This window comes from Sciurus carolinensis, chromosome 16 (assembly GCF_902686445.1).
Source record: "Sciurus carolinensis chromosome 16, mSciCar1.2, whole genome shotgun sequence".
In the NCBI taxonomy this organism is placed as follows: Eukaryota; Metazoa; Chordata; class Mammalia; order Rodentia; family Sciuridae; genus Sciurus; species Sciurus carolinensis.
In genome coordinates, this window is record NC_062228.1 from 57,688,486 (window position 1) to 57,713,362 (window position 24,877).

The following is a 24,877-nucleotide window of genomic DNA, read 5'->3' on the forward strand; positions in this document are numbered from 1 at the left end:
TGGGAGGGATGTACTGAGAAGACCAGTCCTGGGGGAGGAGATCTAGGTAGGCCTGGCCCTGTCCTGATTCTTGGTTCTGGCATTACATGGCAGTCTGCTCTCCCCTCAACCAGACTTTGCCCTCCTCCCTGAGGCAGGAGCCCATCTCCTGACCTCTCCTCCAGGGGAACCCAAGGTATGGATCAGTCCAGAGAAGTGAGTCAAATATTTAGACAACAAGACATATCTTTAATTATTTTTCTCTTCTGAGGCCATTGTCTCTGATGGTTAAGAAGCTGTATTTTCAATGCTGCTATGAAGACTATTTTTTCTCTTTCGATTTTCGCCAGTAAGCTAGGCTGGGGAAGATTGAATGGGTTGAGGGGTGCAAATCAGGGAGCCATGTTAGGTAGGAAGCAGTTGAGAGTCACTCCCCAATTCCCAGCCCCCCCACCTGACTTTATTCAAACAACTATCAAAGCCTGGCCTCCTAGGTAAGCCCACCCACACTGTTTCCCACCAGCTCTCTGGAAACCTCAGTGGCTCTGCAAGCTGCTCCAGCATTGGGCAGTAGGACGCCCCACCTCTCCCTCCAAGCCCCACAGTCCTCCCTGTTGACTCACCAAAGAATAAGGCCTACTATCAGTAACAAAGGGATAGTGACGAGCAGCACAATGTTTCGGCCTTGTTGCACTCCCTTAACCTGCTCAGTCTGGAGGTTCGTGGACGAGGACTCCAATTCTGAGTTCGGAGGGACTGAGGTCTCCTCAAGTGGGGCCATGTCACCTAGAAGTGGGGCCGTCTCACCCAGGAGTGGGGCTGTCTCACCTTGGAGTAGGGCTGTCTCATCCTGGAGTGAGGCCATCCCGGCCTGGACTGCTGAGGCAGTCTCACCCTGAACTGCCGCTGTCTCACCCTGGACTGCTGTGGCCATCTCACCTTGGAGTTGGGAGGTTTCCACCTGGCCCGGCAGAGCTGCCTCACCCTGTACTGGCGCTGTCTCATCCTCAAGCGGTGATCCTGTTTCCACTTCGAGTGGAGCTGTCTCAACCTCCAGTGGGGCTGTTTCCACCTGGTTTGGTGGAGCTGTCTCACCTTGGACTGGGGCCGTCTCACCCTGCAGTGGGGCCGTCTCAACCTGGAATGGTGGGGCCATCTCACCCTGGCCTGGTTGTGCTGTCTCACCCTGTACCAGTGGGGCTGTATCAACCTGGACCGGTGGGGTCGTCTCCCCCTGAAGTGGGGCCGTCTCAACCTCAAGTGGAGCCGTCTCCCCCTGAAGTGGGGCCGTCTCAACCTCAAGTGGAGCCGTCTCCCCCTGAAGTGGGGCCGTCTCAACCTCAACTGGAGCCGTCTCCCCCTGAAGTGGGGCCGTCTCAACCTGGTTTGGTGGAGCTGTCTCATCCTGCAGTGGGGCCGTCTCAACCTGGAACGGTGGGGCCGTCTCATCCTGGACGGGTTGTGCTGTCTCATCCTGAAGTGGGGCCGTCTCAACCTCAAGTGGAGTCATCTCACCCTGGAGCGGGGCCGTCTCAACCTGGACAGGTGGGCCCATTTCACCCTGGAGCGGGGCCGTCTCAGCCTGGGCTGGAGGGGCCATCTCACCCTGGAGCGGGGCCGTCTCAACAGGGAATTGGCCCAGTTCATCGTCTATATTTGTGTATATCTCATCACTTAGTGGGGCCAACCCGGACTGTACCTGGCCAGGTGGGCCTGTCTCACCCTGGCCTGGTGGGCCCGTCTCACCTTGACCTGGAGGGCCCGTCTCGCCCTGGCCTGGTGGGCCCGTCTCGCCTTGACCTGGAGGGCCCGTCTCGCCTTGACCTGGTGGGCCTGTCCCACCCTGGCCAGGAGGGCCCGTCTGGCCTTGACCCGGAGGGCCTGTTCCACCACCCTGTCCAGGTGGGCGAGTCTGGCCTTGACCCGGAAGGCCTGTTCCACCACCCTGTCCAGGTGGGCGAGTCTGGCCTTGACCCGGAAAGCCTGTTCCACCACCCTGTCCAGGTTGGCCTGTCTGGCCTTGACCCGGAAAGCCTGTTCCACCACCCTGTCCGGGTGGGCCAGTCTGGCCTTGACCCGGAGGGCCTGTTCCACCACCCTGTCCGGGTGGGCCAGTCTGGCCTTGACCCGGAGGGCCTGTTCCACCACCCTGTCCAGGTGGGCGAGTCTGGCCTTGACCCGGAAGGCCTGTTCCACCACCCTGTCCAGGTTGGCCAGTCTGGCCTTGACCCGGAAAGCCTGTTCCACCACCCTGTCCGGGTGGGCCAGTCTGGCCTTGACCCGGAGGGCCTGTTCCACCACCCTGTCCGGGTGGGCCAGTCTGGCCTTGACCCGGAAAGCCTGTTCCACCACCCTGTCCGGGTGGGCCAGTCTGGCCTTGACCCGGAAAGCCTGTTCCACCACCCTGTCCGGGTGGTCCAGTCTGGCCTTGACCCGGAAAGCCTGTTCCACCACCCTGTCCGGGTGGTCCAGTCTGGCCTTGACCCGGAGGGCCTGTTCCACCACCCTGTCCAGGTGGGCCAGTCTCGCCTTCATCTGTGGGACCTGTCTCACCCTCGGCGCCTGTCTCATACTCATTTTCAAAGTTTGTTGTTGACTCTTCTGTAGCATTTGGGGACAAAACTGACAGAGGAGGGGCAATGAGCTCTCCTGGCAGGAGGTGAAAGCAAGCCCTCCCCACCACCCAAACTCTCTAGAGAAACATCCCAGGAACCTAGGCTGGCTGACAGAAGCCATAACCCAAGCATAAGCCACACCTCCATGGCCTGAAGCCTCAACCCAACCTGAAGTTAAGCCTCCACAGCTGCCCCACAGCACCTGAGCCCTGAGGGCTCCACTTCTCTAACACCCAGGACTGACCTGTGACATGGTAACGGATGATTGTGGATGGGCCAGATCTCTCCGTACCCAGTTCACAGCGGTACAAGCCAGTATCATCTGAAGTCACTGAGGGAATGATCAGGATAGGGTTCTTCCCCTTGTACAGCAGGCTCTCACCACTGTCCTCCCAATCCTAGAAGCAAGATCAAGGGCATCACAGGGACCTGGGGATGTCAGGAATTGGGGGAATATAGGTCTGAGAAGAGCCTAGGACGTCATGCAGGGAGATAGGAGTGCAGAGCATCAATGAGCAGGGTTCGGGGTGCCTGGGAGTCAGCAGTGACCTCACCTAATAGGCTATGTGGGTTGGATATAGACCAGGGCATCCAGGGACCAGGGGCTCATACTCACCTGAGGGACGTGGGGTTTAAGGGTTACAAAAGTTAGAGGGTCTCACCCTGAAAAACTGGTAGTCTGTGAGCTGTTCAGAAACACTGTGCCACTTGTACAGACAGTTCAAGGTCAGATTTCTCCTTTCACGGATATTTATGATGCGATCTGAGGATGGGGCATGACTATGAGATGCTTCCTCTAGGCTCACAGGCTTCTCCAAACATTCTAGGCTTGCTCTGAGCCAGGCCCTTCCCTGTCTGCTGTCTGCATTATGAGCTCTCTGGACTGTCCCTCCTCTGGCCCTGCCCTCTCCCCACCAACACCTCCAGGCAGGTCCCATGCTTACCCCCACAGTCCAGGGACTTCCAACAAAGGTAAATCCCCGAGTTACATTCTGGGCACCATAACATACGCTGCAACATCATGCCTGAAGGGGCAAAGTCAAGGCTGTATTCACCCACAAAGAGGTGAGTCTGAAAGAGGGCAGCGAAGGGCTGAAGGGCTGGGGGTCTACTGGGTCAGATCCCTAGGAGGTAAGCCCTCCAAGGTCAGTAAAGAGTCCAAATGGAATACACCTGCTACCTGCAAATCCAAGCCAGAGAAAGGTGGCTGGAGACCCAGGAACCTCTCAGATGCTGGGAATGTGCATCCCAAAGGGGGAGGAGGGAGGTGGGTCCCATGGGCCACAGATGAGGGTAGAAGAAAAGCTTCTGCTGTCTGCACTCACCACATTTGTTGGGACAATAAACTGCCTCGGAAAGGAGAAAAGACGAGAAAACATAAGACTTCTAAATGAAAGAGGGTGGGAGAGGGGCAGAGGAGAGTTGAGGTTCTTGTGTTCCCAGGGTCCCAGGGCGAGGGCCTGAGGGAAGTGCCCCTGAGGGGTCAGCAGGGGGAGAGGACTGAGGAAGCCAAGGGTCTGGATTAGGAGATGCAGGGGCTGGAGAGAGGGACTCAGGTGGTGGAAGGGGGATGGGGTAGGCAGGGCCCAGGGCTCCCATCTTCCCTCACCCTTCTTCTGGAAATGAATAGCTAATTGGGTAAATTTCGCCTTTTCCTTCTCCAACATCTGGTATAGCTGCTTCACAAATTTCTCCCCTGGGAGGAAGGAGGGTGGTGCTGAGTGCCCTCCTCCCCAGGCAGCAGGCGCAGGATCAGTCACTGTCTACCTAGGCAGGCATTACACTACGGGGTTGTCTAGATTGAAGTGATCCTCCTGCCTCAGCCCTCCTGAGCACCAGGGCTGAGGGGCACGTGACGCCTGGAGGGGCTGGCATTCCACTTGCTGCCCTCTCAGGAAAGGACACAGAAATAAGTACTTCACACAGTGCCAGGCACTGGGCTGAGCCAGGCACAGGTGTCAATCCTTCCAATCTTCCAATGGCAGAGGGAGGAGGGCACTGTGATGCTGTCCTGTGCAGAGCTGAGGAAACTGCCCAGTTTCGTGCTCAAGGCCATGTGGGTAGGAAGTGGCAGAACCAGACTGAAACCTAGGCAGTCTGGCACAGTGTCATGCATGACACCAGCAGAGAGGCATCACTGGCAGCAATGGCTGCCCTGAGGGATTCAGGACCCCGACACTTCAGTGCACTCACCTCTTACATTGCTGTCTGTGATGCGTTTCAGCTCCTTCAGGAAACTCCGGGATGTCTTTTCCAGTGTGACGTTATCTGTGAGTGGATATAGAATCCCATGTTCCACCTTTGCTGCCTCTTAGATTTTCTTTGTACCCCATAGAGTAGCCATGGGTCCACCAGGCAAGCCTAGACCTAGTTAAGGAGCCAACTACACCCCTGCTTTCAAAGAGTTGTTTCATTACATAATATTGCTAGATAAGGGGCAGAGAAACAATGTTTGCTAGCTCCAGGACTCTGGAATCTGCATCCCAGCCTTCTCCATTCCCAAGTTCAGGACTCAGCCCTTTCAGCCCCACCCCCATCACCTGCAATCCTGGACCCTGCCCATCTTTTACCAGGACCTAGGACTCCAAATCTCTCCTGCCCTCACCTATGGCCCCCAAAAATCCTCTCATATCCGGATTCTTGAAATCCAAAGTAAGCTTATCTATTGACTCCTTCGTTTTTCTGACAAGTCTGGTGTCCAGGTGTCTGGGCAGGTAATTATTCTTCAAGGAGTTTAGTGCTGCTCTGACTGCCTCGCTACATGTGACACAACAGCCTGCAGAAAGCAGGCAGCAGGCCAGTGTGGCCAATGAGAGGGCAAAACAGAGCCCCATTGAGGCCAGAGCACTCGGTAGAGGAAAACGCAGAGAAGGTCCTCTCACCCAAGACAAGAGCAGGTGATGCTAAATGGAGAGAAATCAAAGCCCGTCTTAGAAGACTCCCCCTGAACACCACATCCTCAATCTCCCCCATGGAACAGGAGGATATTCAGGAAATCTCCAAACCAAAAAAACTGTGTCCTTCATCAAATCACTCAGAAGTGTGAAATTAATCCCCACCACTGGAGAACCCCAAATGGGGGTCTTCATTGCATCCTCAGACATCCATCAGAAAACCCAACCATTCCTGGCACTCAGGGATGGAGATCCCCAACCCATGCAGACTCTCCAAGTTCTCAATCCATGGGATCCACAGCTCCCCCACCCTTTGCACCAACTAAAGTGATCCTGAACGCCAAACTTCAAGTGCATCAACCCTCAGACACCCCCAGGTCCCCAACTCCTGTAGCATCCCAAGCTGAAAACTCAATGCCCAGCTCAGATGAACTCTTCAATGCGCCACAACTCGCCACCATGTTCTCACAACTCCCTCAAACCAAAGTACACTCCACATCCCTTAACCTGGGGACCCCACACCTTTAAGCAAGACTCCCAGCCATCCTCCTGTCCCATGGGCACCTTGTCTACCCTTGCCCAAGACTAAGACCTCTTCTTTTCGGGTGCACCTTCTCAGGAAACGGAGCCCCGAATGCGCCCTAAGCGCGAGGCGCCCTAACTAGCCGCTCTCCGACCTTGCTCCTTGACTTGTCCCCCAAACCTAGGATTCGCTCAGGATCCCAGTTCAGACTGAGGAACCCGGTGCCGCGTCCTTCCGCCTTAATATTTCCCCACGACTGTAACTCGGGTGTTGTGAGGGACACTTTGGCTGCGTGAAGTCGAGAGCTTTTCGAAAGGGACATGCGTCACGGGAGTCCCCTTGCTACAAGGAACTCCTGTCACGTCCCCTTTGGAGATCCCGATTCCGGAAAAGTACTTCCTGGGGTTTTATTTGGCCCCACCCAGAACCCCAACTCTGCTTCTGATAGGGCCGCAACAAATGGGGACCCGCCTACTTTTTCCGTGACGTCACAGGGGCGGTGACCTTTACACACCTTTATTCCAGCATCCACCAGAGGGAGGTCCTCCATGGGCTCTGGCTTTCAGAGCCCAGGAGCGGGGTTCTGGCCCTCAACGTCCTCCCTTCCTTGGCCCTGGGGACCTGGATTCTGGCTAGGTGCCTCTGCCAGCCTCAAGGACGCGAGAAGGGGCGGATTCTAGCCTAGGACTTCCACTCCCCGAAGGCTCTGGCGTCTTTTCCTCTACCGTGACAGGCGCCCCAAACTTTATAGGGGTTGAGTTATTGAAGTTATTGAATGATGATCTGCTCACTCAAATAATGATTCTCTTTGCTCACTCACTGAATAATGATTACCTTTCTTCACCACGTTCTTTTCGGGATGATATCCCATATCACAATGTCATGATAGATGATGGCCACCAATGGAGGTGGTAGAGAAAGTACTGAGCTCTCCTACCGCGAGTTCCTGAAAAGCTCTCTCCCTTTACATTTCTACATAATTCAGGGCACCAGAATCACAGGAACAACTCACACAATTTCAGCAGCAAAGAGCAGCCCGATCTGAGTAGGTAGCAATCCTGGAAATATCATGAGTATTGAAACTCTCTGAGCTTCCACTTTCCCTGCAGGTTTTAGACACACAGGTGCGCGCGCGCACGCGCACACACACACACACACACACACACACACACACACACACTCTGCCAAGAGAGGTGCGGAAACAAGGGTTGAGGGTGTGCAATTTTAATTCATACCTCTCTCTCTTCTCTGTCAGCTGTATAGGAATGATATCCTGAAACCTAAGAAGACTACAGGCTGGGCTTTTTGGATGGGAATGTGTTAGATTTGACTGAGTCTGAGGAATTCATCTGCCATCCAAAAAAGCAGCAAGGGCTCCTGACATCTGAGTGGAAATTCTTATACTCTCTGGCCAGACCCAGAGCTCCTGCTTGGGTGTGACATGGGTTCAGGGGTCCACATTATCTTCAGATTCTTTCATCCCAGACCTACCCAAAGCCAGATTTAGTGCTTCCGTGAGTGCAGGGACACATCATGGTTCACCAGAAGCACAGTAACCCTGGATTTCAGCAGACTCCTGGATTCCTGAAATCGGACCTCAAACACTCAGAACACAGGTAGAGAAGACGACACTTCCTTGGTCCTAATCCCAGAGACAGTAAATGCAGGGCTTGTGTTTGGAAGTTTTGAGCTTACAAATTAGAAGCCTCCTGGACTGCTAGAAGGGTCTGCTGCAGAAGTTGCTGCTGCATTGTTCAACAGCTATTCTCCTCTCTCCCATGATTTAGACTCTGCTACAGGGACAAAAATACTTGGTGACTTTCCTCAGGACCCAAGGGGTTGGACAGATTTAGCTCTGCTCACAACTGCCCCAGCATTTCCAGAGCCTGTGAGCGGAGGAGGAGGCTGATTCACTCCTAGCACGAACCACCCCTGGACTTCAACTGGGTTCAGTCCCCAGTACACACTCAAGATAGATCTGACTCACTAGAGGCAGTCTCCATATCTCCATCTTTCTGGCAGTGGTTGGTTGTTGGGCTTCTGGTAGGCCCTTCATCAGAATCTGCCAAAACTAAAGAGAATTCTGGAAACTTGTCCGCCAGTCCCCACAAGGTTTTCCAAACGCATTAGACCTAACCTGGCCCTGCCTTGAGCAGCCCACAACAGGAATCACTCCAGAAACTCAGAAGGAGAGTTCATCAGTGCTTGCTCTAGATAAACCATGAGTTCCCTCAGTGTCCTGAATACCCAAGGAGAAGCAAAACCTCTTCCAGGAAAGAACAGGGGAATGGACTCCAGAAGGAAGGGCTCCTTATCTGAGGGGCAACCATTCAGAAGGACTATGGATATGACGATCAGGTGGGCACTGTGGTTTCTCCAGCCACCGTGAGCTTCACTGGGCCTTGCCAGTCATCGGAAAAGATGTTTTGCTTGTTGTAGGTGTTCAGCCAGCTCCAGGAAGCCCCTGCTTCTTTCCACCTCTGGCCAACTGGAATCTCTCTGGTCATGGGCACCACCTGCACTGGGACCACCTCAGGCTTATGCAGAAGCTGCCAGTCTCTGGAGACACATATGGCTCTAGCCTCATCAGACCGGTCCCCAAAGTCTCCCTGGCTTCCAAGGCCCAGTCCATGTCTGCACTGGAGACAAGCCTGCATGAATGCCCCCCCACTCAGGCAGGAAGGCAGCCTCAGGCTTGAAGCCCCTCAGGAGCTCTGAGTCTGGCATGGTGAGGCTGGGTAGGTAGATGGTGTGTCCACCAGCCAGGTAGGCAGCCCAGAGGCCAAAGGTCCCAGTGGTCCTGAGAGTGTGGTTGCACTGTGAGCAGGGCCCAGGCCTTCCCTGGTGAGCCATCTCACCCTGGGAGTGTGGAAGTTTTCCCAGCACCACTTCATGCCACAGCTGGTGACCGTGAAGAATGAGCCTTCATGTCGTGCCTGGAACCAGTCCACTGCCTGCTGGAGGTAGGCGCGGACACCAGCACACTCTTCCAGCACTGTGCGAGCACCTGCAGATGTCTTACTGACAGACAAAGACAACCACAATTGTGTGAGGCTGGCAGTGAGCCTTAGGCAGGGGTGAGCCAGGAAGTGCTTGTTCTCATCCTGAAGGTGTCAAGAGGGGGAATTCCCTCCAGATCTGTTCCTGAAGGGGCTGGAAGATTATCCCACAGCCAGGGATCCAGCTAGCTATAAAGAGCTTCTCCCATGAGGGTCAACCCAACCAAAGAGTGCTTCCAAGGACATTCCTCCCCATACTAATTAGACTATCTCCTTCCCGCATCTTTATACAATGGACCTCTCCAAGGAAACCTCCTCCATTACTACACCCGTGACCCTCTGGTTCATTAGTCCACACCCATGATGGAGCCTTACAGATGTTTCCCCTTCCACTAACAGTCACTGTCAACATTCCAAGGGAAGCAGACCTTTTTAAAGACCCCCTTAGACAAGGGTTCTTCCACTACCAACACCCATGAGTGTACATTTACTAGGTGACCCCTTTCTACCATGCCTTCTCTTGATCATCTCATCCCTTGACAAGGACACATACTCCAACAATGGACTCCTCTATTGCCCCCACTCACCTCTCGGAGGACTCCACAGTCAGGTCCACAGTATCCACAGAGGTTCTCACTGTGGTCCTCCCTAGAGGGGACACCTCCTAGAGATTTACATAGTGGCTCCTCTAGTAATCCTGTTTTCAAACACATGCCTCAAGGAGACCTGCCTCAGAGAACTGAAGAGATGAAGAGATGCATTCCAAAGACCCCTTCTTGAAAATGTCCTCTCACCTCTATTCTGTAAAAATGAAAGCAATGTGCCCCCTTTCCAAAACAAACCTAAGGCTGTGTGCATGTACCAATACGTAACAACTAATCTCATCAATATGTATGACTATAATGCACCAACGAAAATGGAAAACAAAATAAAATTAAAACTCCATAAATACAGGGTTGGGGCTGTGACTCTTGGCAGAGCACTTGCCTAGCATGTGTAAGGCCCTGGGTCTGATCCAGGGCACCACATGAAAATAAATGAAATAGTTATTGTGTCCATCTCCAATGAAAAAAAATAGAGAAAAAACAAATAAAATATACCTAGCACTCATGTTCTCATGAGCACTCATGTCACTCAAAAGTGGAAATGCACTGAAGTGTCAGCACCACCTGCCTGCATCTACAATGGTCAAATCAATCCAATGAAAACCATCACCTTCTACAAATGGATGCATCCACTCCTCCACCAAGGAAATACAGGCTTCTCCAGATCAAGACCCCAGGCACCAGTCAAGAATGTCCCTGCCCTAGTGGATGCACGTTCCCCATTGCTCTCCTTCAAGAAATGGATGCTTGCACTGGGTCTCCTCCCTGCAGTGGACTCTCCTTTGAAAAGGCACAGTCTCAAATCCAAGATGGCGGACTAGAGGGAGGCTGCATTCCTTGTCGCTCCGTCACTCAGGTTTCAAGCAGAGGATATCTGTTTTTTGGTGAGGCAGTTTTTGCTGCTTATTGATCCCCTGCTGTTTACCCCATTTGTCTACTGTGATCACCTGCAGTCTGCCAGCATATCGACACCTTTTTTGAGTGCAGATTGCTCACTGTCAGGCACCTGTCATCCGCCATTTGCCTTCCTGTTGCCTGTCCATCGCCTGCCTTACGCCTATCTATCATCCACTGCAGGAGGTTCACCTCCTGATCGTCTGACCACAGTCAGCAAACTGATCGCTAACATCCAGTGGTGCACCAGCTGCCTACCATTGCCTGGAAGTTCACTGTGACGGTACCAGCAGGTTTGATTACACGTGGCTGCCGCCATTTTGATACAACAGCCAGGTCCCGTAGAACCCCTGAATGGACTGACTGAGCCCTATCTCCAGGATCCCTCAGCCCAACTGATCACCCCCTGCCTCCGGGGCCCTCACATCGACTGACTGCTCCCTGCCGTCAGGACCCCCAGACCAACTGACTGCACCCCATCACCGGGACCCCAGACCCACTGATTGCACCCGGCCTCCAGGATCCTGCAGCCACACCAAACACACCGGAGCTCCAGGACCCCTGCCTGACCAACCGCACCTCACCTCCAGGTCCTCCAGCCAATCATGTCCACACCCCGAGCTGCAGCTCCTCATTTGCCAACACATTTGAAAGCCAACACGGCCATCTTGGATAATCGTGGAAGCCGGAGCTCCAATCTTTAGGTAGGGCAAATCCCATTCTGAGACGCTTGCTGGAGACTTGAAGCTCATTGTCAGGTACCTCTCCTGCATTAGGCTACAGAAGTCTGGGAGGTTTGAATACTATATGACTGTTATAGTGTAGATTTTCTTTTTTCTCCGTATTGAACAATTTTAAGTTTTTATTTCTTTTTTTTTTTTGCTCTCTTTTCCTTTTGTATACCTGTTCCCTCAGAGTCTCTTTCTCCCTTTTTGTATGCTAACATCCAATTTCTTTTGATTTTACTCTCACCCTTTCTATTATCTAGAACTTCTGTATATTCCTTTCTTATCCCATTAACAGCTACATCCTACATCACTCTGCATCCTCTTTATCCTCCATTAGAAACTGCAGACCTTATTGCAAATCTGTTTGTTATACTGAAGATAATATTTGAACTCATTCTGTTTATTATGACAATATTGTTAATGTCTTCATAAGGGTTATTTGGTCTAGGATTGCATAGTGTCTGAATTGGGCACTGCTAGTATTGATCTCCCCTTAAAGAAAAGATTTTGGAAACCTATAGGACCACTATAAGCCTATAGGGGGAAATCTGCAATACCCCAGATCTGCACTGCTAGAGGGGAAGATACATGAACAACATGAAAAAACAAGGGAAGAAAATGATCCAAACAAATCTAGATTCTATATTAATAGAATCCAATGACAGAATGGTAGAAGAAATGTCAGAAAGGACTTCAGATTATACATGATTAAGATGATTCGTGAAGTAAAGGATGAGATAAGAGAGCAGGCATTCAATGCAGGCAATGAATGATAATACCAATAAACAGTTGAAAGAGCAACTGCAGGAAACAAAAGATCATTTCAACAAAGAGATAGAGATTCTCAAAACAAACAAACAAACAGAAATCCTTGAAGTGAAGGAAACAATAAACCAAATAAAAAACTCAATAGAAAGCATCACCAAAAGACTAGACCACTTGGAAGACAGAACCTCAGACAACGAAGACAAAATATTTAATCTTGAAAATAAAGTTGCCCAAGCAGAGAAGATGGTAAGAAATCATGAAAAGAATCTCCAAGAACTATGGGACATCATGAAAAGACCAAATTTAAGAATTATTGGGATTCAGGAAGGCACAGAGAGATAAACCAAAGGAATGAACAACATATTCAATGAAATAATATCAGAAAATTTCCCAAACCTGAAGAATGAAATGGAAAATCAAATACAAGAGGCTTACAGAACACCAAATGCACAAAATCACAACAGGTCCACACCAAGGCACATTATAATGAAAATGCCTAACATTCACAATAAAGATAGGATTTTGAAGGCCACGAGAGAAAAGCATCAGATTACATATAGGGGGAAACCAATACAGATAGCAGCAAACTTCTCAACCCAGACTCTAAAAGCTAGAAGGGCCTGGAACAACATATTTCAAGCTCTGAAAGAACTTGCCAACCAAGAATCCTATACCCAGCAAAACTAACCTTCAGATTTGAAGATGAAAGAAAATCCTTCCATGATAAACAAAAGTTAAAAGAATTTACAAATAGAAAGCCTGCGCTACAGAATGTTCTCAACAAAATATTCCATGAGGAGGTAATGAAAAACAACAATGTAGGTCAGCAAAGGGAGGAACTACCTTAGAGAAAAACCCACTCAAAGGAGAAACCAAGCCAAGTTAAAAACCAAAAATAAGCCCAAATGATGGGAATACAAATCATATCTCAATAATAACCCTGAACGTTAATGGCCTAAACTCATCAATCAAAAGACATTGACTGGCAGAATGGATTAAAAAGAAAGACCCGACAATATGCTGCCTGCAAGAGGCTCATCTCATAGAAAAAGATATTCCCAGACTAAATGTGAATACCTAATATGGTAGGAAAAAAACCTACCATGCACATGGACTCAGTAAAAAAATGGTGGTTTCCATCCTTATATCAGATAAAGTGGACTTCAACCCAAAGTTAGTCAGAAGGGATAAAGAAGGATATTTCATACTGCTTAAGGGAACCATAAATCAGGAAGACATAACAATAGTAAGTATTTATGCCCCAAACAATGGTACATCCCTGTACATCAAAAAATTCTTCTCAATTTCAGGAATCAAATAGACCACAGAACACAATAATTTTGGGTGACTTTAACACACCGCTGTCACCACTAGATAGATCTTCAAATCAAAAACCAACCAAAGAAACCATAGAACTCAATAACACAATCAATAACCTAGACTTAACAGACATATATAGAATATTCCATCCATCAACGAGCGGATTCACTTTCTTCTCAGAAGCACATGGAACCTTCTCAAAAATAGACCATATGTTATGCCACAAAGCAGCCCTTAGGAAATGCAAAAAAATAGAGGTACTGCCTTGTGTTCTATCAGATCATAATGGACTGAGAGTAGAATCAATGACAAAATGAAAAACAGAAATTACTCCAACACCTGGAGACTAAATAATATGCTATTAAATGAAACATGGATAACAGAAACCATCAGGAAGGAGATAAAAAGATCCTTAGAGGTCAATGAGAATGACAATACAACATATCAAAATCTCTAGGACACTATGAAAGCAGTACTGAGAGGGAAATTCATTGCATGGAGTGCATTCCAGAAAAGAATGAAAAGCCAACAACTAAATGACCTAACATTACAGCTCAAAGCCCTAGAAAAAGAAGAACAGAATAACAGTAAAAGTAGTAGAAGGCAGGAAATAATTAAAATCAGAGCTGAAATCAATGAAATTGAAACAAAAGAAACAATTTAAAAAATTGACAAAACAAAAAGTTGGTTCTTTGAAAAAGTAAACAAAATAGACAAACCCTTAGCCACACTAACAAAGAGAAGGAGAGAGAAAACGCAAATCACTAAACTTCATGATGAAAAGGAAATATCACGACAGACACCACTGAGATACAGAACATAATTGAGAAGCTACTTAGAAAATCTGTATTACAACAAAATAGAAACTACCAAAGACATTCAAAAATTTCTAGAGACATATGCTCCTCCCAAACTGAACCAGGAGGACATACACAATTTAAACAGATCAATATCAAGCAATGAAATAGAAGAAGCCATTAAAAACCTACCATCCAAGAAAAGCCCGGGACCAGATGAATTCTCAGCCTAGTTTTACAAGACCTTCAAAGAACTCATTCCAATACTTCTCAAAGTATTCCAGGAAATAGAAAAGGAGGATACCCTACCAAACTCATTCTATGAAGCTAATATCACCCTTGTAATGTATAAAGCTGCTCCCCCGCCCTTTCTGTTGCAAGCCATTTTCCCTGCCTCCCAACCACTTGTCAATCTGTGAACATCCTGGCTAGCTATTGATTCATCAGTCAGCTTGCAAGTATACTTCTCCGATATTGGTCCCCTGTTAGCCTGGCGGAATTCAACTGTTTACTGTAGCTACCCCGCCATCTTTTCTCATTCTTCTGTCTCTCCTCCTCACTTTCTCTATCCTCCTGGCTTTCACACTCTCTCTAGCGCATGCCCTTTCTCTTTCCCATGCCCTTTCTCTTTCCCTTTTCCTCTCATTTTCCCTCTTACCCTGTAGGGAGACACTCTATTTGCTTAATAAACTCCCTTATGTGATTTCCCATGACCGGCATGGTTTCTGTGGGTTCCCTTACATTGGTGCCATGACTCGGGATGGGATCTTCCACTATCTCTTAAGCGAGTGGAACCCCATCTAAGCCCCAGTGCCCCCCGGACACAGCCCCACCTTCCATTCTGCCTGGACGCTCTGCTCTGCATTCACCACCGGACATCAGGTTGGTGCTTCCTCTAGGCCGGTTCCCCGAGGGCTATTTATCTGGGACCCTCGAGGCGGCTGAGGGGTGGGGGTACCCCCAGCCACAACTTTTATAGTTACAGCTGGCCCCTATAGTCGGTCTTATCTGCCAGGTGGATTCCTGATTTTATGGTGGAGATTCTCTCTCAGGGTTGAGGCTCATCTCGTGCTCACACACTTGCACTCGAAAACCCTGATATCATGTCCTCAAACCCTTCTCGGCTTTTGCCCGGCACACACATTGGTGCTGGTGTGACCACACAATCAATGTGTTGCCCCTCATCTCCAGCCCAGTACTCTGGCCTCAGGAAACCCTGGCCACGGACTCGGCTGTATCAGTCCCCACCATGGAATCTGGGCCCTCTAATCTGGCAGATTCAACCCTGGGGACCCTTCGCCCAACCCCTGACTTAAAGCCATCAAAATCCGTTTGTGTAATGGCACACAGCTTCCGCGAGCGAGTGGGCAGATGGAAAGGGATTCCTTATCTTCAAGTCTCTTCTTTCTTGCTTCTTGGCTCTTCCTGCAGGCTCAAGCGCCTCCAGACCCTGCTTCTCGTCTTCCCCTGCTTCCCCATGTAATATACGCAGCCCCATTCCCCACAGGTAATGGGAGATAATTATTTGACAATTTCTGCATCCAAACCTAAATTAATTACTAGTCAGGAAAAAGGGTTAAAAGGACCTAGGCATCAAGTTTCTGCTAGAACATTTTAGCCCCTTTCAGATTCAGATCTCAGTCAAGGCTTACATTGAAATCTAAATGGAGGAAGGCGCAGTTGGAAACCAGTCTCAAACCTAAGGAAAAAGGTGTCCATTTTAAATTTCTCCTGGGCTACAACTCAGAATACTTTTCTCCCTTTCATCTCTTCTTTCTTTCTCATTTTCTCATGCTTTAACTAATAACCATTATCATTTTTCTTCTAGGACTTTTGTTTTTCTTAAACGCTATATTTTTGAGCTCACAATTTTGATCCTACATACCTAGGTTAATGATTTTTGATCAGTTCTTTTTATCCAACTCTAGAGTTATTTTTGAACATCTGTTACATTGCAATGGAGATAAATATTACAAGGCCTTTACTTTTGTGTTAAATATAAGCATGCATAAAAATTAAAATTTTAAAAATGGATCCAAATATTTTTAATTCACGTGATTTAAAAAGGTTCAATTTAAATTGAGTAAACTAATAGAAGCAAAATGTCTTCAAAATTAACTCACAAGTCTCTAGGTGGTCAAACTCATTAAATGTTGATGTTTATAAAATGTCTAACATCAATTTTTCTAGGACTTTTCTTCCACAGGAAAGAGATGTCAAATACTGTTGGTACACTTGTCTGATATCTTGGTTTTTTTCACACTTGTCTGATATCTTGGTTTTTTTTTTTTACAATAAGATGAGTGAATTAGAGTTGACATGTATGGGATTACTCAAACGTGTTTTTTAGAGACATCCAATTAATTTACAAAGTTATTCCATGGAGTAACATACTTAAAAACATTATTCTTTGTATATTAAATGTGTTCATATTTTCCAGATGTACAAGCCTTTAATGCAGAAAATTTATCAAACTGCTATTCTCCAAATTAAACTTGTCTGTAATGGTAAACCTATCATTTAATGTTCTATGATAGGACCTGTCATCAATAGGGTATATGTAAAAAATGTTAAATGTATTTCTAAACATTATTGAGAGCATGATTTGTTTAAAGGTTAAACATGAAAGCATTTTACCACTTTGCCACACAAAAGGAAACTTAAAGGCTCTCTCAGCCTTTCTTTAATTCATGTTTTAGATATAATGTTAAATTGTGTTAACTAATGTTCATATAGACTCAGGAGTCAATACATGTAAACTTCTTAAAATAGCATTTAAGAAAGAGTGTAATGCGCAGTAGCAAAAAATGGGACAACAGTGACTGAGATTGGGGTCTCTGATGACCTCATGGCTGTGGCATGCCTGGTGCTTGGGAGTGCTCCTGCACAGAGGCACAAGATGCCTAACTGCTGTGGCAGTACATTGATCTCAGGCACACAGCTCTTGGGCAGGAAAGAATTCTTTTGCTAGAAAACCAGTGTTTCATCAGCTCCCTTCTCTGGTTCCTATCCACCTTACAGTAACTTTGAACAGTGGACTTCCTTGAGAGCTACACAGAGCTCCTAAGATTGCACTTTGCAGCTCTGAAAAAAGTTATGTGACTGTCCTAGTCTCTGTAACTTTCCTGAAAACAAAGAATAATGCTTACATACATATATAAAGATTGCTGACATAACTATTTAGATCTGCATTTCCATCAGAGAACAGAGCTCCATCTGATCTCAGCTTAATCTTCAAAATCTGTGTTTATACTCCTTTGCCCCTCACTGAACTTGAGAATTTGGTCATGCTGGTCATGGCAAAAGAGGAAGCCCCGACTTACCTGAGATAAGGCTGTGCCTCACAACCCTGCTGCACGTTAGAATGGCTCCAAAGTAAGCCAGACTTTAACTCATTTAAAGTTGTGTTCAAAAGTTTGATGTTTGATGTAAAGATTACTGTAGAATGGCTCCAAAGTAAGCCAGACTTTAACTCATTTAAAGTTGTGTTCAAAAGTTTGATGTTTGATGTAAAGATTACTGTGATCTCAACCAGGGGATATAATGAATAACTCAGCCAAAATTCAAGATAGCTATTGCACAAACTGAATGTTTTACTGTTGGTGATTCCATTTTTTATTTCCTTGTAAACTCTAACTGTTGCCTGATATTTTGCAGAAGTACACCATAGATTAACTTGAAAAGTCATCACCTATAGGACAGATAATGTAGACCCCAATTAGAGAAAAAGGGGTAAATAATTGTAAAATTATAGACATTGAAGCTAAAGCTCAGTACTCTTACTTTATGACTGGTGAGACTGACTTGCTTGATGGTTAAGATCAAACTTAGAGATTGAGATTAAATACAGAGGTCAAGAAAAGTCCATATTTGGGTCTTGCCCTCAAAATCAGCTTGAACCCAGGGAACAAGAGGACTTCTCTAAGGAGGTTTGCAACTCTGGGTCACACAACCTCCTGATCAAGGAGATTGATGAGGCCACTAGAGGAAAAGCCACTCAGTGCACCTGCTGCAGAGGAGGGTCAAGGAAAAAGGGAGACATCCCTGGTGCTTTCAAGGGAAGCCACCTCATCGTGGAGACCCTGCCTAACCAATGGCACTAATGGAGCTAAGATGCTGCTCTTAAGTTCTCTATGAGTGACCCCTGTGGGAACTCAGCTGCCTCTTTAACAGACAGGAATAGATCACTTTGACCAACTTGATCTTAAACACCTAGCATAACAGTTAAAACCAAAATATAGCCATTCTTGGGCATTTAAAAGAAATAATACTTAAATGTAACTTAAGATGTACACTTGCGTTAGCCCACTAGAATAAAGACGAAAAGCTACAAAAGAGATTCTTAGGCAAATGTGTCTGATAACTATCAAGAGAAACTGCCAGAGTCAGAAGATTTAGTTGGTTTAAAGCCTACAGACACAGGTAGGCTTAATCTATGTTTGCTAGTAACAGAAGTATAGAGATCTCTACTAAATGCTGTGTTTACATTCCTGATAACCTGGACAATGTTAAAGTTCCCAAATAAAGGCCTTATCCTCTCCAGCCTTTGCTAGGCCTTGTTATGGGAACAACTTCTCAGTTCTTCCAACCCCTGGTGAGGAATTATTGACTTCCATCATCTTTATGATATTCATTGGCATGTTCCAGATTCTGCAACATTTATATGGTATCAATCTCATTTCAGTACTCATACCTTTTTGTTCTTCTCTCATAGAAGCACCCATCCCCAGATGCCTTTACAACCTGCTCTTCCCCAACCGGACTTCTACCATGGACCCCTCAATTGACCCAATTTCTAAAAAGGGAACTCCAAACTGCTTACCCCACGCTGCCCACTTCCAGCTCGAAGAAGCCAGATCGGTCATCACCCCCTTTCCCTACAGCAATGAAGGCGTTTCTAGAATTAGAGGGGTAAATGAAGTCAGAATTGGGGACAGGCAGTTAGTGTAGAAATAGGGGATCAGTCAAATCGAGGAAATGAAGTCCATGAAAACCATCTGCCTTTGGAAGTCTGGAAGGAGAATGGACTTTTTACATCTCACCTGCAAAACCAGCCCCAGTCACTTAGGCAGGAAGGAGAGAGAAGGCTTCAGAAAGAACTGGAGAGCAAAAGATTTTCTTATACAAACAGAAACAGGGGGATGTAATGTATAAAGCTGCTCCCCCGCCCTTTCTATTGCAGCCATTTCTCCTGCCTCCCAACCACTTGTCAATCTGTGAACATCCTGGCTAGCTATTGATTCATCAGTCAGCTTGCAAGTATACTTCTCCAATATTGGTCCCCTGTTAGCCTGGCAGAATTCAACTGTTTACTGTAGCTACCCCACCATCTTTTCTCATTCTCTGTCTCTCCTCCTCACTTTCTCTACCCTCCTGGCTTTCACACTCTCTCTAGTGCATGCCCTTTCTCTTTCCCTTTCTTTTCCTCTCATTTTCCCTCTTACCCTGCAGGGAGACACTCTGTTTCTGTTTGCTTAATAAACTCCCTTATGTGATTTCCCATGTCCAGTGTGGTTTCCATGGGATCCCTCACAACCCTCATACCCAAACCAGGAAAGGACACATCAAGGAAAGAAAATTTTAGACCAATATCCTTGATGAATAGAGATGCAAAGATCCTTAACAAAATATTGGCAAACAGTATCCAAAAACATATTAAGAAAATCGTGCACCACAATCAGTGGGGTTCATCCCTGGAATGCAAGGATGGTTTAACATCCGTAAATCAATACACGTAATCCATCATGTCAATAGACTTAAGGATAAGAATCATATGGTTATTTCAATTGATGCAGAAAAAGCGTTCGACAAAATACAACACCCCTTCATGCTCAAAACTCTAGAAAAAATAGGGATAATAGGAATATACCTGAACATTGTAAAGGCTATTTATGCTAAGCCCATGGCCAACATCATTCTTAATGGAGAAAAACTGAAAGCATTCCCTTTAAAAACGGGAACAAGACAGGGATGTCCTCTTTCACCACTTCTATTCAACATTGTCCTCGAAACTCTAGCCAGAGCAATTAGACAGACTAAAGAAATTAAAGGGATACGAATAGGAAAAGAGGAACTTAAGCTGTCACTGTTTGCTGATGACATGATTCTATATTTAGAGGATTCAAAAAACTCCTCCAGAAAACTTCTAGACCTCATCAATGAATTCAGCAAAATAGCAGGCTATAAAATCATCACGCATAAATCTAAAGCATATTTATACACAAGAGATGAAACATCTGAAGGGAAATGAGGAAAACAACTCCATTTGCAATAGTCTCAAAAAAAATAAAATACTTGGGAATCAATCTAACCAAAGAGGTAAAAGATCTCTACAGTGAAAACTACAATACATTGAAGGAAGAAATTGAGGAAGACCTTAGAAGATGGAAAGATCTCCCATGTTCTTGGATAGGCAGAATTAATATTGTCAAAATGGCCATACTACCAAAAGTACTATACAGATTCAATGCAATTCCAATTAAAATCCCAATGATGTACCTTACAGAAATAGAGCAAACAATCTTGAAATTCATCTGGAAGAATAAGAAACCCAGAATAGCTAAAGCAATCATTAGCTGGAACAGTGAAGCAGGGGGTATTGCAATACCAGAACTTCAACAATACTACAAAGCAATAGTAACAAAAACGGCATGGTATTGGTACCAAAATAGATGGGTAGATCAATGGTACAGAATAGAGGACATGGACACAAACCCAAATAAATACAATTTTCTCATCCTAAACAAAAGTGCCAAAAATATGCAATGGAGAAAAGATAGCCTCTTCAACAAATGGTGCTGGGAAAACTGGAAATCCATATGCAACAACATGAAACTAAACTCCTATCTCTCACCCTGCACAAAACTCAACTCACAATGGATCAAGGACCTCGGAATCAGACCAGAGACCCTTCATCTTATAGAAGAAAAAGTATGTCCAAATCTTCAACTTGTCGGCTTAGGATCAGACTTCCTTTAACAGGACTCCCATAACACAAGAAATAAAAGCAAGAATCAATAACTGGGATAGATTCAAACTAAATAGCTTTCTCTTAGCAAAGGAAACTATCAGCAATGTGAAGAGAGAACCTACAGAGTGGGAGAATATCTTTGCCACTCATACTTCAGATAGAGCACTAATTTCCAGAATATATAAAGAACTCAAAAAACTCTACACCAAGAATACAAATAACCAAATCAACAAATGGGCTAAGGAAATGAACAGACACTTCACAGAAGATCTACAAGCAATCAACAAACATATGAAAAAATGTTCAACATCTCTAGTAATAAGAGAAATGCAAATCAAAAGTACCCTAAGTTTCCATCTCACCCCAATTAGAATGGTGATTATCAAGAATACAAGCAACAATAGGTGTTGGAGAGGATGTGGGGAAAGAGGTACACTCATACATTGCTGGTGAGGCTGCAAATTAGTGCAGCCACTCTGGAAAGCAGTGTGGAGATTCCTCAGAAAGCTTGGAATGGATCCACCATTTGACCCAGCTATCCCACTCCTGGGCCTATACCCAAAGGACTTAAAATCAGCACACTACAGAGATACAGCCACAGCTGCTCAATTCACAATAGCCAGATTGTGGAACCAACCTAGATGCCCTTCAATTGATGAATGGATAAAGAAAATGTGTTATATATATACAATGGAATATTAAATAATAATAAAATTATGGCATTTGCAATCACATGAAGGAAATTGGAGAATATCATGCTAAGTGAGATAAGCCAATCTCAAAAAACCAAAGGACGAATGATCTCACTGATAAGCGAATGATGACACATAATGGGGGGTGGGAGGGGTGCAAGAATGGAGGAAGGAAGGACTGTATAGAGGGAAAAGAGGGGTGGGAGGGGTGGGGGGAAGGAAAAAAATAACAGAATGAATCAAACACCATTACCCTATGTAAATGTATGATTCCACAAATGGTACGCCTCTACTTCATGTACAAACAGAAACAACATGTATCCCATTTGTTTATAATAAAAATAAATTTAAAATTTTTTTTAAAAATGTGTTCTTATAAACTGGTATAAGGAAAAAAAATTTAAGATTGATTTGATTCTGGGTCTTCACTAAATCTTGGTTACTAAGAGTTAATATTCTAACAGATGTAATTCTATATACAAAGAGTACAAAAAGTTTCAAATGCATTTCAAAGTACTGTAGAAAACAAACATAAAGCATTTCATATTATTAAAATGGAGTAATAAGTCTAAATTCAAGAGTTTCATAAGGATTGTTTCAGAGTGTAAATGCGAAGGGTCAGAAACTAGGAAAGAGATATAAACATTATAGGTATGGACTGAAAATTGGTGCAACCACTATGGAAAGCAGGATGGAGATTCCTCAGAAAACTTGCACTGGAACCTCCTTTTGACCCAGTCATCCCACTCCTAGGTTTATATCCAAAAGACTTAAAATCATACTACTGTGACACAGCCACATCAATATTTACAGTAGATCAATTCACAGTAGCAAAATTATGGAACCAACCTAGGTGCCCTTCAACAGATGAATGGATAAAGAACATGTGGTATATATACATAATGGAAAATTACTCAGTCTTAAAGAAGAATGAAATTATGGCATCTCCATAAATAAGTGAACCCCAAAGAATCAAAGGTTCAATGTCTTGTCTGATATGAAGATGCTAATTTGCAATAAGGTGGGGGGGATAGTAGTATTTTGGACTAAACAGAGTGGAGTGAGGGCTGTGGAGGGGACCTGGGGATAGGAAAGATAGAATAAATCAGACATTATTACCCTTTGTGCATATATGATTACATGACCTATTTAGCTCTACATCATGTACAACCAGACAAATGAGCAGGAATGCTCCGTTTATGTATGATGTGTTAAAATGCATTCTATTGTCATGTATAACTAATTAGAACTAATTTTAAAAAGAAAAAAATATAAGTGTAGAAGTATATTTTAATGGAAAATTTTTTAAAAATATGTTTCTGGATAAAAATGTATTTTGTATAGTAAAGTAAATAGGTTATCTAGTGTCTAAGGAAGTTGCATGGGTTTGTGGAGGATAAATTTCAAGAAGTTTGTAAGTGATTAATTTGGCTACAATGAGCACCATCAGTTGATGTTATTTAAGGGTTTTTCCTAAGGTCAAATATTAATGTACTGATCTAAACCAGAGTTTTTCTATGTGTTAAAGTAACAAGGTTTCTTAAACCATTAATCTGCTCTTAATTTTCAAGATAATTTATTGTCTGTTAAGTTTTATTATTTAGGGGAACTAGCCTTAAAGAAATTATGGTTTGCACAACTCTAGTAAACTAAGTAAGGTTTGGGTAAGTTATAAAATATGTAACAATACACTACCCTAAGGAGTCTATATTTTCTTTAAAAGTTGTACTTGGTTAATATAAGGACATCAATGTCATTGTGATGCTGTTACTGGCTTCTTTGTAAATGAGATGTATTCATATTTTCCAAGTTTACAAGTGTTTTTGTAGAGCACCTTACCAAGTTGGTGTTCTCCAAACCAAAGTTGTCTGTAGTGGTAGTCCCTTTCAGACTCAAATAGAAATAACAAATTTATTAGCTGGGGACTTATGTCATTTAATATTTTGTAATTGGTTAAAAATAACCTTTGATCCATAAAGTAATAAGTATAAAAATTTGTTACTGTCCACACTGGGATGGAAATTTACATGTATTTTTGGAGGGAAACAAGAACCTAATTTGTTTAAAGGTTAAAAAATATGGAATATGGAAGCATTTTGCCACTTTATTATTTTTCCACAAAAAAAATGGTTAAGAGCTCTCAGGTTTTTTTTTTTTTTTTCAATTTGATTCATGTTTTAGATGTAATGATTTAGTGTGTTATTTGTCAAAAGTCCCACCTCACCTGAGATGAAGTTTCTGTAAGGAATCCCACGGAAACCACAACAGACACAGGAAATCACATAAGGGAGTTTATTAAGCAAACAAATTGTCTCCCTGCAGGGCAAGAGAGAAAATGAGAGGAAAAGAAAGGGAAAGCGAAAGGGCATGCGCAAGAAAGAGTGAAAAAGCGAGGAGGAGAAAGAAAGTGAGTCAGCGGGAGAGAAAAGCAAGAGAGAAAAGATGGCGGGGGTAGCTGTTAGGGGTCACTAGCTCAGTTGAGGCTCGCAGATAGCTCCCAGAAAAAACGCTTTGCAGACACGAGATCTCACGCAAGAGACTTTATTTATGCAGACAATTCACATCTGCCTGGGGCAAAAAGAAGGGAAAAAAGAGAGAAAAATGGCGTATCGCTTCTCCCAGATATTGGAATCTCCCAGGCTGAAGGGAACCAATCGTGGAGGAGAATTCTTGCAGGCTGACTGATGAACCAATAGCATGTTAGGACGTAACATGGGAGGCCGGAAGATGGCGGTAGCGGAAGCCAGAAATTCCTGTAATGTAAGAGGTGGGCAGAGTGCAGATTGACAGGTGATGGGGAGGCCGGAAATTCCTGTAACGGGAGAGGCGGGCGGCTTTATACCTTACAGTAGCTATCCTTAAGCAGTTGAATTCTGCCAGGCTAACAGGGGACCAATAACGGAGAAGAATACTTGCAAGCTGACTGATGAACCAATAGTTAGCTAGGATGTTCACAGACTGACAGTAGTTGGGAGGCGGGGAAATGGCTGCAACAAAAAGGGCGGGGAGAGCAGCTTTGTACATTACAGTTTCTGCTTGTAATCCTACTCTATGTTAGGATGAGTTCAAAGTAGGGTAGACTTAAGCTCATTT

The 24,877-nt window shown here is 45.2% G+C and overlaps 1 protein-coding gene across 8 annotated transcripts in view; it reads right to left on the reverse strand.

The window, feature by feature from the left end:
* Window positions 1-19: 19 nt before the first annotated feature.
* Window positions 20-24,877, reverse strand: part of LOC124966640 (izumo sperm-egg fusion protein 1-like) — a 31,832-nt gene continuing 6,974 nt past the window's right edge. Inside the window, exons 2-11 of one of the 8 annotated variants that reach the window (XM_047528130.1) lie at window positions 4,788-4,862; window positions 4,204-4,290; window positions 3,920-3,940; window positions 3,775-3,801; window positions 3,539-3,619; window positions 3,257-3,357; window positions 2,839-2,992; window positions 2,533-2,601; window positions 603-765; window positions 20-338 (exon numbers count right to left, since the gene is read on the reverse strand). In XM_047528130.1, the coding sequence (XP_047384086.1) occupies window positions 302-338; window positions 603-765; window positions 2,533-2,601; window positions 2,839-2,992; window positions 3,257-3,357; window positions 3,539-3,619; window positions 3,775-3,801; window positions 3,920-3,940; window positions 4,204-4,290; window positions 4,788-4,862 (815 nt within the window). In that variant the 3' untranslated portion in view covers window positions 20-301. The other 7 variants (XM_047528124.1, XM_047528125.1, XM_047528132.1 and 4 more) reach the window with 7 other exon arrangements.